A 13,688-nucleotide genomic window follows, 5' to 3' on the forward strand; every position below is an offset into this window, starting at 1 on the left:
TTTCTTTTCTTTTCTTTTTTTTTTTCCTCCGCTAGTTCTGTCCTCCTCCTCTTTTTCTCTTTCTAGCCACAACATCAAACAGAAAACCTACGATAAGCTACAGTCCTCTCTGAGGCTTCTAAGGATTCGAGGAGGCAATTACATTACACTGCATAAACACATTCAAACGTGCCATCCTTTCGCTGGAAAGAAGCAGCAGAGTCTGTCTTTCAGACAACACACACACAGAAACGCTACACCTGAGACGCGCAGACACCGGCTAAACCCCTTTCGTCGGATGTGAAAAAGAATTCTGAAAGAACGAAATGTCTAAGTTCAGAAAATATTAGGTCATTCATTGTATCTATTAAAATGATTGTGGGTTTAAGACAGCCCAAAGCTGGGCACCATATAATTAACACAGTTAGTGGTAAAAATAGCACAGAAACATCGTAAAACTGACTGACTATTTTACTCCACACTAATACGGTCTCGGTGTGACTCATGAGGGCAGTTTGACCCGTGGGCTTTCATGGCATTGCTGAACCCCGTGTTGTGGTAGTCAGCTCTCACACCCTCACACACTGCTGAAAGGTGGGTTTAGGAGGCAGTGTACACGCAGCTGTGAGACCGGGACTGACGAACGATAGAATTACATCGTACGCGCGCGCGCATACACAGACACAGACACAGACACACACACACACACACACACACACACACATACACACATACATACACACACAGGCAGGCACAACGTGTCTCTTACACCAACACACTTGTTGCCATCTAAATGTCAGCTTGTAGACATTGCTGAATCAGTTGAACACACTAATACTGAAAACACCGAGCAAGCCGACGCAAGAAGCGTATATGTTTGATACTTTTGAAATTAGAAAACCAAACGCAAAGAACAATGTATGACCTCACTCTTCAAATGACTGTTGATTTGCCAAATGTAACACATCAGTAATTTCCATAAAACGATGCGTTTCTTTTGCTCCATGTGATTATGATATTGACGACATGATGAACAAATGTGTGATTTACTCAGTGTAAGACTGAGAGTGATGGTAAACAGGATGGTTACGCTGTCAGTTGGACGAAAGCGACTGAGAAAGGGTTGGGGGGGGGGGGGGGGGGGGGGGGGGTTAAAACCCTTGAGTGTTTTATGGGTTTGAATGGTTACAAAAACATGGTTTGTGGAACTATTAAAACGCTGCAGTGTATTACGATGCCTTGATCAGACACTCCGAACCTATGTGAAAGGATTTCTTTCTTTCTTTTTTGTTTTTTTTTTCGTTAGGGGGTGGAAGTGTTGTCTTACCCCTGTCTTGTCACACAGTCGCAGTGTGTTGAAGGAGCCCACAGCAAACAGTTCTCCGTCAGGAGACCACGCCACAGAGGTGATGGGGTAGTCGTGAGATGAAGAAGAATAGAGGAGACGTCCATAACTGTCCCACACCTCACAAAGAGAGAGAGAGAGAGAGAGAGAGAGAGGGGACGGCATTAGCAGTCTACTCTACGCTGGATGACTCGTCCGCTCCTCTGGTTTACAGCTGCCAACATAAATAACTTTTTGTCTCACTAGTGATTGACCGAGGCACAAAGGTGTTATATTACAAATAAACTTTCGCAACAGCCTCGTGAGAAATCATAAATTTATGCGTGTCGGGTTATTAAAAATCAAAGACGGGGGCTGATATAAACACGTGGATAGTCTTGACTCAGGTGCGAGACACACACACACTCCTGTATAAGTACCTTATATTTACAGTCCTCTCCACCAGACAGTATCAGGTCATTCACTGAGTTCCAGTCCACTTTCAGAATGATGCCGTCATGAGCTTTCCACTATAGAGAGAGAGAGAGAGAGAGAGAAAAACAGAGAGAGAAAGACAGAGAGAGAAAGACAGAGAGAGAGAGAGAAAAAGAGACAGAGGGAGAAAGAGAGGGGGCATTGTAAAGAAGAAGTGCCACAGATGTTTACAGGAGTACAAAGAAATTCTCAAGCAATAAAATGTAGATCACACCTCAACTAACAAACAACAGACCTTATCTTCAGCCCCCCCCCCCCCCCCCCCCGACCCCCCCAAGGTCGTATCACACCTAACACCGGAGCAACCCAGAACAAGACCTGAATGAAACTTTTTTTTAAGTCATGAACACTTTCTTATGGTCTTAACTGTGTCAATTAACTGAAGTCGTCTGACATTCTTGGGCATAAAGATACAGCTGAAACACTTCTATAGAGCAAAGCACTTGTAACCAAAGTTAGGAGCTGAGTCGATGTGAGTGTCTAGGTATGCCCCAACTAAACATAAACATATCTGACATACAACAATACCTGGACTGAGCAGTAATGGAGACAATGAGAAGAGAGAGAGAGAGAGAGAGAGAGAGCGAGAGAGAGAGAGAGCGAGAGAGAGAGAGAGCGAGAGAGAGAGAGAGTATAAGATGGTCAAAAGCAGATGTTTAAGGACACTTAAGGGTATGACAGATTAAGTTGAAAGAGAGAGAGGGAGGGGGAGAGAGAGAGAGAGAGAGAGAGAGAGAGAGACATAGAGAGAGAGAGAGAGAGAGAGAGAGAGAGAGAGGCTTTCCGAGACACGCGCAGAACCAGCTGACAGGTTAGCCAATCTGTTCTGTGTTACGGTAATTGTTTGGACTTGTTGTAATTGAAAACAGGGGAGCGTGTTCACAGTTGGCCATGGGGATAAGGGTCACAACCCGCTTCCATGCCTCTGGACCCCTCTCTCTTTCACATTAAAGACAAACCTTCAATAATACACTCACATTTTATTAGTGTTCGGAATTATGAATTATAGAACATGGCCACAAGAGTCGTGTCTGACAGCACAATGTGGAAAAGAAAACCCCAATCCAGCCATCCAGCTTTCCTTTACCCTGAACATACACACACACACACGCACGCACGCACATGCAAACGCACACATGCGCGTGCACACACACACACACACACACAACATATAATCTAGACATTTTTAGCACTTGAGGCTCTCTGAGTGTTTAACTGCTTAATGTTCTTCAAATAGAAATAATCTCAAACGTTCAGATGCATTATTCTACTCCGAGTATGTTTGACCCAGGACTGACACAGGCACACACATGCCCCTCCCACTTGAGGCTTTTCCGTGGCTGAGGTTAGCAGGAGAGCAGGGGGTCAGGAGGTCATGGGGGGGGGGGGGGGGGTTCTCCTCACAATGACAGCTGGTGCTCAGGGAGGGTTTGGATGGGGGAGCCCTAGCTAAACCCCAGGGTGTTTACTTAAGGTCCCTGGCGCAGTTCAGCGCTCAGTACAACAATAAATACACGTACACACACACCGAGGAAAAATATTCACCGGGGTGTCAAGTCTTCAATCCTCTGGCAAACCCTCACACACATACAGTGCATAGGTTTCTCTCTTTCTCTCTATCTGTGTCTCTTTCCACATTCAGAGGATAATGTGTATTGAAAATTTTCCGATTTCAATCTTGAGTGCAAAACGTCTAACTAAGAATCAAACAAAAACCAATACAGAATTTAACTGATGTAAATGTTTGGAAACGCACATATGATTTTAAAACAGGGATTGCACAAATGTACCATGTAAAACATGAGTGTACATCTTTGTTTTTAAGATAGCATTTGCTGAGGTAGTGCCGTTGTGTAGTCAGAGCGACTGGTGCCTAATATGTTGTGTGTGCTGTGTGTGTACCTGCAGCACTTTGGAGCTGGGCTGCAGGGGTTTGATGATAAGCTGCCTGCCAGACGTGTAGAGAATCCTGTCAGAGTCTGGAGCCCAGGCCACTGAGTACACTGGAGATCCTGAGTGAGAGAGAGAGAGAGAGAGAAAGAGGGAGAGAGAGAGAGAGAGAGAGAGAGAGGGAGCGAGAGAGTGTGTGTGTGTGTGAGAGAGAGGAAGACAGAGAGAAAGAAAAGGTGCGAAAGAGTGTGTGTGTGTGTGTGTGTGTGTGTGAGTGTATGAGTGAGAGAGAGAGAGAGAGAGAGAGAGAGAGAGAGAGAGAGAGAGAGAGAGAGAGAGAGAACACCAAGGTATCAGTGATGCTGTCGACTCATTTTCTAAACACACAAAATCTTCAAGAGAACACCCTTGACTTTAATAAGGCTATGAGTCAAACAAAATCTCAATGTTTTCAGTCTGACACAAAACATTTACAGAGGTCTACCCACAAAAAGAGAGGATCTGAAGCTTAATTAGCTTCCTAAACTGTCTTTTTCTGGGACAGGAAAAATACTGTACAATCAAAGAAAACAGGGTTGTTTGTAAAGAACAATGAGCATTATCAACAACAACAACAACAACAAAAAGTACACCATCTTGTGTTTTTTTTGTGTGTGTATGTGTGTGTGTGTCAGTAAAGGAAAGTGTTGTGCCCAATTCTTTCAGCTTGAAAAACTGCAAGAACTGCTGCAGTACAGCACACATCAGAGTACACCACATAAAGAGACGCAGCTGAGCAAGAGAAACCTGGCTGAAACAAGACGTGTGTATGAGTGAGGGGGGAGAGAGAGAGAGAGAGAGAGAGAGAGAGAGAAAAGACATTTAACCCTGCTCCAGGTGCTTGTGGTTTCTCACAAATGCCAAGAGGTCACATGGTCCCAGGCTGACAAAAGGCAATGAGAGAGGGTTGTGATGAGTTCCCTCTGCTCTCCCTCTCCACACCTCCTCTCTCTAGCTCTCACTCACTCACTCACTCACTCACTCTCTCTCTCTCTCTCCCTCTCTCTTTCTTTCCCTTCCTCCTTCTTTCCTCCTTCCCTCCTCAGAAAAATGGGTCAGGATTACATCATCACTCCTCCAAGCACACTGATGGCCCCCAGCAGTACCTGAGACTCCTCCCATTGAAAAAGGGAGACCCAGTTTGAAGACAGTAAAAGAGAGTGAGTATTTATCTAAAAGATAAAATACATACATGCTACACAAAAACTCCGATGGACTACACAGCATGATATATGGAAATCTGTCATAGTTCTTTAAAAAAAAAAAAATCAAATACTTGGATTTCTCCTGCAGTGATAAACTTTTCAGGTTCAAAAGCGGTTCTTCACGTGTTTTACCCGCCTAAAGGGAAGTCAAAAGTTACTTTCTCTCGCCTGGCAAACAGTTGTTCAAATTTTTGTCAGAGAGCTTTTCAAATCTCATCCTACACCCGTGCGCTGATATTACCCAACAATACAAAGGAGAAATAGCAGCGACCTGAGAAACAGCACTTCTATTGATGACACTACAACTCCCATGAAGTATTTGATAATATTAATTAGACACACAGCTTAAGGAGGTACATTTAAAATTCAAATGCAAATAATTGAGCAATCAATTACGTTGAACCATATGTGCGTGTGTGATCGGTAAAAATAGAGAAGTGTATCATTAGGAATCTTTTATATGGCTTTTAATAAAACTCCACTCCAATAAACCTCTAAGACTTTATGAAGCTTTTAATGAAATGGAACTGGCGGACTGATTCATATCACGACTGGATCCAACATTACACCCTAATAGTCCTGAGCCAGTTCCAAGCCAATGTGCAATTTTGGAGATGATTGTCATCATCTTAAATCATTTTGTCAGGATGAAGCATATATAACATAGAGTCTCTTTCAGTTTTTTTTTTTTTTTTTGCTTTTTAAATAGTGCTAATTCATGAGACAGTTTAAGATAAACACACACAATTCAAAAATCATTTTATAGACAACTGATTGTTGACTTTATAACCTCGAATACCCGTGTGCAGAAAGACGTGAATGCATGACAGAATATACACTGAAATCTATATGCTCAGGCGGAATGGGGACGTAGCCTGGAAAACGTATTGGGAACTTGCTTGATGTTGAAAACGCACCGTTGTTGGGTGAGACTGTCGGGAAAGTTAACGGCACGTGTAGAGGATTATATTTACATTTAAAATGCCTCTCTCACGCTCTCATCCAGAGCAACGTACGGGCTGTCAGCTTCAGCGCCTTGTCAAGGTCACATCAGGAGGAAAATATCAGCCTCTTCTAGAGGACTTTTCCACCGTACATAAGATTCCATCACGCGTCCTCATACTAAGGTTGCCAACTGTCCCCCATTGGCCGGGACATCCCCTATATTGGGCTAAATTAGTTTGTCCCGTATATTGACTGCTACTCTACTCTGTAATCGCCATCAGATCTAGGATCTGTAAGAGTGCTGTCTGGTGATTCACCAGATCCTTACAGATCCTAGATAGCAATAGCAGACCATGTGCTGATCACGCCACAGGTGAGGCCTGTCAATCACCTGTCGTCCAATCACAGGCGCCCTCACGCGCATCATTTGTACATATACCGTAAATGTGCCAATTCTCGCAAAGGAAAAAAAAGTTTCGGTTACATCCGGCGTTGTTCGGTCGGTTTGGCACGTGCACATATGGATAGAACTGCAGATATAGACAAACCTGCAAAAAAAGAAAAGACTGTGCAGCCACAACAAACAACGGGAAGCGAAAAAGACGTGGGTCAAAGCCGTCAGCGGTGTCTCGGAGAAAGCCCTCTGTACTTTACGCTGTCCGGAGTTCTCAGTTGGCCATGGAGGTAGGGTTGCCGACTGTCTCGCATTAGCCACCTTTTGTCCCTCATTTGATAGCGAGAAAGTTGGCAACCCTACCTCATATATTCCTTACCTCCAAGCGACTGATTCCACAGTGAATTTTTACCAAACGAACTTTTACCTAATGAGCGCTCTATAACAGGTTACATTTTTGTCACATACATTTAGCGTGGTTGTGACACGGTAAAGTGAATAACTTAACACATTTACCGACCTCAGTTCCATGATACCACTGGTACGAAACATAAGATATATGTGAAAACCTATCGCTACAGCTTGTGAAAAAGGATGCGCTGTCAAGGTGCCGCATTGAGTTTTCTTTGCTTCTGTCCAGTTAGGCAAACAGTCAGATGTGTACCTGGGCTGATGTTGGTGAATGACTCCAAAATGGGTCGCTCTGTGTTGCTTTCAGCTTAACAAATTTTTACCGAGGTCCCTTTTTTCCTCTCTTAAACTTTCTGCTACTCAAATTCTAGAGTGCAGATGACAGAATTTTTAAAAGTCTATTGGCGTGTGCAATCTACAGTTTCAATAAAATGAAAATGAAGAATTTATAAAAATTTGAGCTGTAGGAGGTAGTCCCTCTAATATAAAAGAGCAAGTATTTCCTTCCAAGTTCCCTGCTTTTTCCTTACTTTCCATTTTAAGCAACTGAACTCATCACATTTAATTAAAAGAGGCCATAACACATCCAATGTAATTAATGTACTAATTATCCATCTGCGCTGCGAAACATCGACTCCATTTCCTCGTGTAGCAGAAGGGTTCACAGTTGTTGCATCTTTACTATTGACCAAAATACCAAAATACAAACAAACAAAAAATAAATACACAGAGAACTGAATGGTTGCTATACAGCTGATACGTACAAAGTAGGACCTCTCTTGACTGTGTCAGAGCTGTGATGCTTAATTCAACCAAATCTCCCTCCAGACTACGGTATAGTCATGTAATTGTAATGAAACATCAGGTCTGTTCGTGTTAGCATGGTTGTGCAAGTTCTTATCTGAGTTGCTTTGTCCGGTTGTCGTGTTTTTACCTTGTTGCGCAAGGGTGGACCTCAGCATCCCACTTTTAGACCAGATCTTGATCTGTCCATCCTCACCAGCTAAGAGAAGAAGAAAAAAGTTAACCAGGTTACATCCATCAAGTAATATTATAGAGTGCAAGGGCAAAAATGGAGCTAAATGCAGATGACAGGAACAAACAAACAAACCAAAAAAAACCCAAGAAAAAACACAACAACCAAAAAAAAAAACAAAGTTACATCACAAGATAATTATCACAAACAGCTCCTTAGCAACGATGTACATGCCCACAGCATATAGATAGGACACCCACACACACAAAACCGCAAAATGCAAACACAGATAAAACACAATCATATGCAAAGTAAAAAAAATCACCATTTGCTACTTCAAACAAACGCAACACCTACAGGGTTTCTGTGGCACGGCTCTGTTTATACATGTAGCTGAGAGTACTGCTACACATGGCATTTTTCTCTATCATAAATATTACACCTGAGGTGTACCTCTAGATCCGGTTCAAACTGGCCTTTTTCCAGTCATTTTATATCAAGTCATGTTTTTTTTTTTTCTTTTCATGAATGTACACATTTTCATTAAATACTATCATCTGGTAAAATACATATTTGAGCAACTAACACTGCAAAAAAAAAAAAAAAATTTAACACTCTGCGTCTCCAAATATCACAAATGCCGTTTGTTGTACAACTCTGACAGGCTATTTGTGCAGCGAAGGGAGAATGACATTTCCTGTCAACAACGCTAAGGTGTTGGGTTCTTTTTCTCGCAAGCTCTATGTTTCAGCGTTTAGCGTCTAAATATCTTCGATTTTACGTGTTTAATTCTATCACTTTGACCATGAAGCCAAGATAATCAAGATTAAAAATTCAATTTCCAGGATAAAGAATAAGAAGTAGAAGTCTGGAAACCTCTAACAAACATTTTAATCTAAATGAAAAAAGGAGTTAGAAAAGAGGGTGACTGAAGTTGATGGTCGCATATGTTGTCCACACATTTCTTCAGTAAAAGGCTGTGATATTCAGAAGGGTTTCCTATATTTTTAAAGGAGGGAATTTATTAATAAAACAGATGATTAAATCAGACCGGTGTACAAATGTACCACTATGTCTGTAAAATGCTTCTGAGGGTTTTGTTTGTGAGCGGTGTCACCGACGATTTTTGATCAAGACAAATATGCATGTATGTGAACAATCACTAACTCAGAGGCCTAAAGCAATTAAGGGCACTTGGGCTGACCTGTGATGAGAGCGGTGCCGTCGTAGTTCCAGCGTCCTGCTAGCACAGCTCCACGATGTGCCTCCACACTCTTCTCTAAGCGGCCTGTTTTAGTAGCCAAATGGAACTTCCCTAAACACAGAAAACCATGCACATGTGACGGCATACATTCTGAATGCACTCAGTATGGGCACTGCCAACCACATTTGTCGTGAGAATTCTGAGAGCAGGAAAAACTAATTGCAAAAAAACGTATTCCGTTAGATTGTTCTTTCATGACAGAGGTGTGTTGTTTGTGAGGGTTACTCTTGAGTAAATTATTAAAAAAAAAAAAACCTGTGTGATGTAAATTCCCTTGGAATGTAGTTATGGCTGATGGCACACACACACACCCACACACTTCATTAGTAAGACTATAATAGCAAAAAGCACAGATTGTACCACACTGAAGGTAACTTTCAGGAAATTTTCCAATTTCCCTACAGAAGAGGGGAACACTGAATGTTGCTAAGATTTAAAGAAAAAAAGGTCTCCTGTGTGCCAGAGACAGAGAGTGATCAGGCATGGAGACAGTTATCAAAGACACTAGCCAACCATATACTTTGTGGCGGTGCATATTAAAAAATTCTGAATGTTCTATGTAATTTCTGGTTGCCTAAAACTGCAAATCAGCATGCTGCCGCTCTCTGCCGTTGCTATATTTGGATCTCCGAACAAAAGTGAACGCTGTCAACCCAGAAAAGCAGGTAGTAAGTACACAAGCATAAAATGTTATGTTAAAAGACATATTATATAAAAACGACAAAACATTTTTTTTCCTTTTTTCTTTTCTTTTTTTTTTTTTTTATACAAGCGGAAATTTCTATACAGTGTCTTTTGGGAGGCTCCACATCTTTTAACCATTCTTAGTGGTGATCTCAGTCAATCAGCAATAAGTACCAGGGTCAGGTTTAACATGTATCTGCACTGAGCTTGTGAGGCCCACGCAGTGAATGAGGCTGGAGAAAACCACAAAAGTTACTGTATGATTTTTCCCCACCCACCAAAAGTTATACATCTGTGGTTTCTGTTTAACCATTTCAGAAGCTTGAGAGGCAGCAGAGAGCTGAAACCATGGAGATGTGACATTTGAAATTTGATGTAGGTGTATATGTTTTCAGGGGCACAAGTTATGTTGTTCATAACATCAAAGAATCGAGCAGGTCAGATCTCTCAATATTGCAACTTTTTTTTTTTGCATATATGACAAATTATTGCGCCAGTGCAAACAATATGTCGAGTTCTAATGAAAAACAAATCTGATCTTCTGTACGGTCAATGTTAAGAGAATTCTTCTCTAAACAAAATGAAGACGTCCTTCCTCTAAGACGGTAGTTGGAGGTTTGTCTGAAATAAAAAAAAAAAAAAAAAGCAAAGAAAGAAAAAAACCTGCAAGTTAGTCTGTGGTAGAGCTACTGAACTAAGGGTGAGAGTGAGTCCACAGACTGAACAGAGTTTTCATCGCTACGGGGGACTGCCAGACTAAATTGCTGCTTCAGTTTGTGGATGTGTTTATGCAACTCTACACTGCCATTAGTGTGGTGACCACACGTCGCTCACAATGGCCATGCGTCTCCACTCCATGTTTACATGTGATAAGTGGATGGGATGGAGAGGTCAACATGAGGGAAATTCACACAGCTTGTTCATAAGTTAAATATTATATTTAAACAATTGTGACCAACACTGACATCCCTCCTTTTTTTTTTAAATCGGGTCTTGGGGGTAGATGGCAGTTTACTAGTGTTCTTATCTCAGACACTTGCTATGATTAATATGCAATCACAGATCAGGGTAGTTTCTTTTTCTCTCTTTTTGAAATAAAAAATAACTAGGAGTAAACTTACATATGTTTCATCTAACAGGGCATCACTGACTGCATATTAAATTGAAACTGGTGTACAGATTTATCGTGTGCACTGTGGTAACCTCATGGCTGTATACGCAAGCTTGATATATATATATATATATATATATATATATATATATATATATATATATATATATATATAAAATCACTGCATTTAACCCTTTAAATTTAAGCCTAAACTCAATAGTAGGGACTGCATTTAAATGAACAAAAACCCATTGTGTAAATAGAGCACACTGTGTATTAAACTAAGGGTAAAGACACAACCCTTAATTGAGAGGAGAAAGTCTGTCATCCACTCCTTCCCCATACTGGGCGTTTGCTAATTTTGACGTAAACATTAACTATGGCATTTCAGTGGGCAAACTTCCTTTAAATATCCTTTCAAAAAGTCACTCAACATTTGTATTGGCAAGCATATTGAGCTGATAACAGCATAAAAATAATGCTGAATCTCTCAGAACCAGTGACTAAAAGTTTCAATATAAATGAATTGTACAATGAATTTCAATACTAAAGATTTCATTTCAGAAACAGAATGCATATGAAACTGAAAATCAACCAAACCACAAAAAAGCTACACTGTTGTAAAACAATCTTACAAGCAAGTTCATCAGTCCATCAGAATCCCTATTCAATTCCATCAACATGTAATGAACTTAAACTTTAGTGTCCAAACATTTTATGCATTGTATTGATATTTAAAACCGTATTTGAAGTAACCCAAGGCAGGCTGAGAGAGGGCTCTATTACCATCTGTGCTTGTAAGGACAAAGCTCTCTGCCAGTGCCTGTTTCTTCCCACCAGTGGTCTTGGGAAACCAGTGTAAGTCAATGGGATAGATGTCATCCTGTAGCTTCACTACTACTGTAGCCTCGTTAGACAGTAGGTTCCATTTAATTATCTGGTGGTCCTCACTGCATGAGTAAAGTTCATCTGCAGTGGTCCACCCAACACAGCTGACAAGCTCTCTGTGTGTGTAGGTGTCAAGGCAGGTGTATGGTTAGTGTCTTACACAGAATTCTCAAACAGTCTTCTACCCTATTTGAATGATTATTTAGAGTGCCCTTGAGGAGGGAATATTCATAAGTGGGGGAGGTCTAATAAATTTGATATTCTGATATTTAACAGAAGCAAATACATAAACAGCACATCAAAAGAGAACTACCTTCAAGATTATACACATGTAATTACATGATATAAGATTATTTTCTTGGCATGAGATTTCAAAGGATATGCTTTGTCTCCTTAAATAGTGACGTTTTCAGCCTCATTCTCGAGTCCTTAGAGTCCTCAACCTGGTCATGCAAAGACATGACAGTTCAACATTTAAAAACTATAAACATTACCATACATTTAATTCCACCAGTGATAATAAATCAGAGCTGTTAACAACAAAATGATATAAAACTATAAATGTATTCTTTGCTTATTCTATTATAATAACGTACACAAGGAAAACTAGCCAACGGGAGGAGTAATTTTAGTTGTGTTACATCACAATAACTTGTTTAAATTCATATTCGCGATTAAAGCACGTAGCGTTAACGTTACGTTAGCTAGTGGTTAATCAAACGTAAATCAATATGATGGTGAATAAACTCACCAACCTACAATAAGATGAAGTTAAATGAACAGTAATAACAGCGAACATAATTTATCCGTCAATGTTAAATTCCAGATCGTTGTTAGAAAGTACTTACTGTCGCACCCTAACAGTGCAGTATCCAGTTTAAAATCCCGTTGCTAGGGTAACTAAATTAGCTTTGTTAATCTACTGATGGCGCTGTTAGCATTTAGCTTTCAGGTTGTTTGCCAACAATCAAACAAGAATATCCATGACCACTGAGCAGATTCGTGGACTAATGTACACCTCGTTTATGACAACTGCGTCATGGGTTAAAATTCTTCCAGTTTTCAGTCGTGTGTGAGTTCAGTGTTGGTGAACCCACATACACTACGGCTAAAGCTAACATTCCTGGCAGGCAATTTAACCTACCTCCAGATGGTAAAAGTGCTCTGAAGAATGTCGCGAGATTTGAAATGAGCAACTTCCTTGGAAATAAATCAAATTTGAGAGATAAAAACTATGATTTTAAACTTGACGTTCGATAATATTTATGAATGTTTAAAATTATAGCCATCCCCAAAAATTCCTAATAGTTTCTAAAATGTTCCTTGAAAGAGAAGTTTCACATTTTACGACTGTTTTAAGTTTGCAAGGTAGGATAACCACTCTCTCCTCCCTTAACAACGTCTCTAAGCAACGGCTCCGACACGTCATTTAGGTTATTTTTATTTGGTTCACCTCCTAGCAAACCTGTACAAATATTTTATTAAAGTCACTTTTATTGAAAATTATGACGCTCAGATGGGCCTGATATCATTTAATTTGTGACTGCAATAGTATATAGAGATTCAATAATACTGAAAGTTAGGGCAAACCCCATTTTTGAATTCTTCTTTCGTGACCAATAAGACTCCCATGATGCTTTGCGTAAAATTGTAACGAATTTCGGTTTGACAACAGTGTTTAGGCGCCATTTTCAAGTTACATTTTCTTCCTAGCAGCCTGGTTGGTCTGTTCGGGAGGGTATTTATACCGTTTTCTTTTTAACATTCTGACTGCATGTCTGCTGTTATAAATATCGTCTTGAGATCGCGAAAATAATCAGGACATTTTTGGAGTTTTGCTCTCCCACATCGGGACGAAAAGGTAAAGGCTGCCATTTGAACATGGAGGCAAACTGGCAAAGTTTGAAACGCTAGCTTGGTAGCTTGCTAGTGAGAAGGTTAGGTTAAACGTTAGCTGTGCGTGTTCGACAGCTAGTCTCTGTCGGGTATTTTGTGCTGGGCTGCTGGCTAACGATAGCAAGCTATTGCCCAGAGCAAGTAACGCTTTCTTGCTGGCTCTCAAAACAAGTAATGCAGTTCCAGC

General features: G+C 40.6%; 1 protein-coding gene across 1 annotated transcript in view; it reads right to left on the reverse strand.

The window, feature by feature from the left end:
- The window catches only part of ift80 (intraflagellar transport 80 homolog (Chlamydomonas)), a 46,579-nt gene extending 34,555 nt beyond the window's left edge, over positions 1-12,024 (reverse strand). Inside the window, exons 1-7 of the mRNA XM_030777632.1 lie at positions 11,988-12,024; positions 11,504-11,725; positions 8,863-8,973; positions 7,617-7,685; positions 3,701-3,810; positions 1,744-1,833; positions 1,307-1,444 (exon numbers count right to left, since the gene is read on the reverse strand). Coding sequence (XP_030633492.1) covers positions 1,307-1,444; positions 1,744-1,833; positions 3,701-3,810; positions 7,617-7,685; positions 8,863-8,973; positions 11,504-11,725; positions 11,988-12,024 — 777 coding nt within the window. The remainder of the gene's footprint in view (positions 1-1,306; positions 1,445-1,743; positions 1,834-3,700; positions 3,811-7,616; positions 7,686-8,862; positions 8,974-11,503; positions 11,726-11,987) is intronic.
- Positions 12,025-13,688: the final 1,664 nt, after the last annotated feature.

This window comes from Chanos chanos, chromosome 6 (assembly GCF_902362185.1).
Source record: "Chanos chanos chromosome 6, fChaCha1.1, whole genome shotgun sequence".
Lineage (NCBI taxonomy): Eukaryota > Metazoa > Chordata > Actinopteri > Gonorynchiformes > Chanidae > Chanos > Chanos chanos.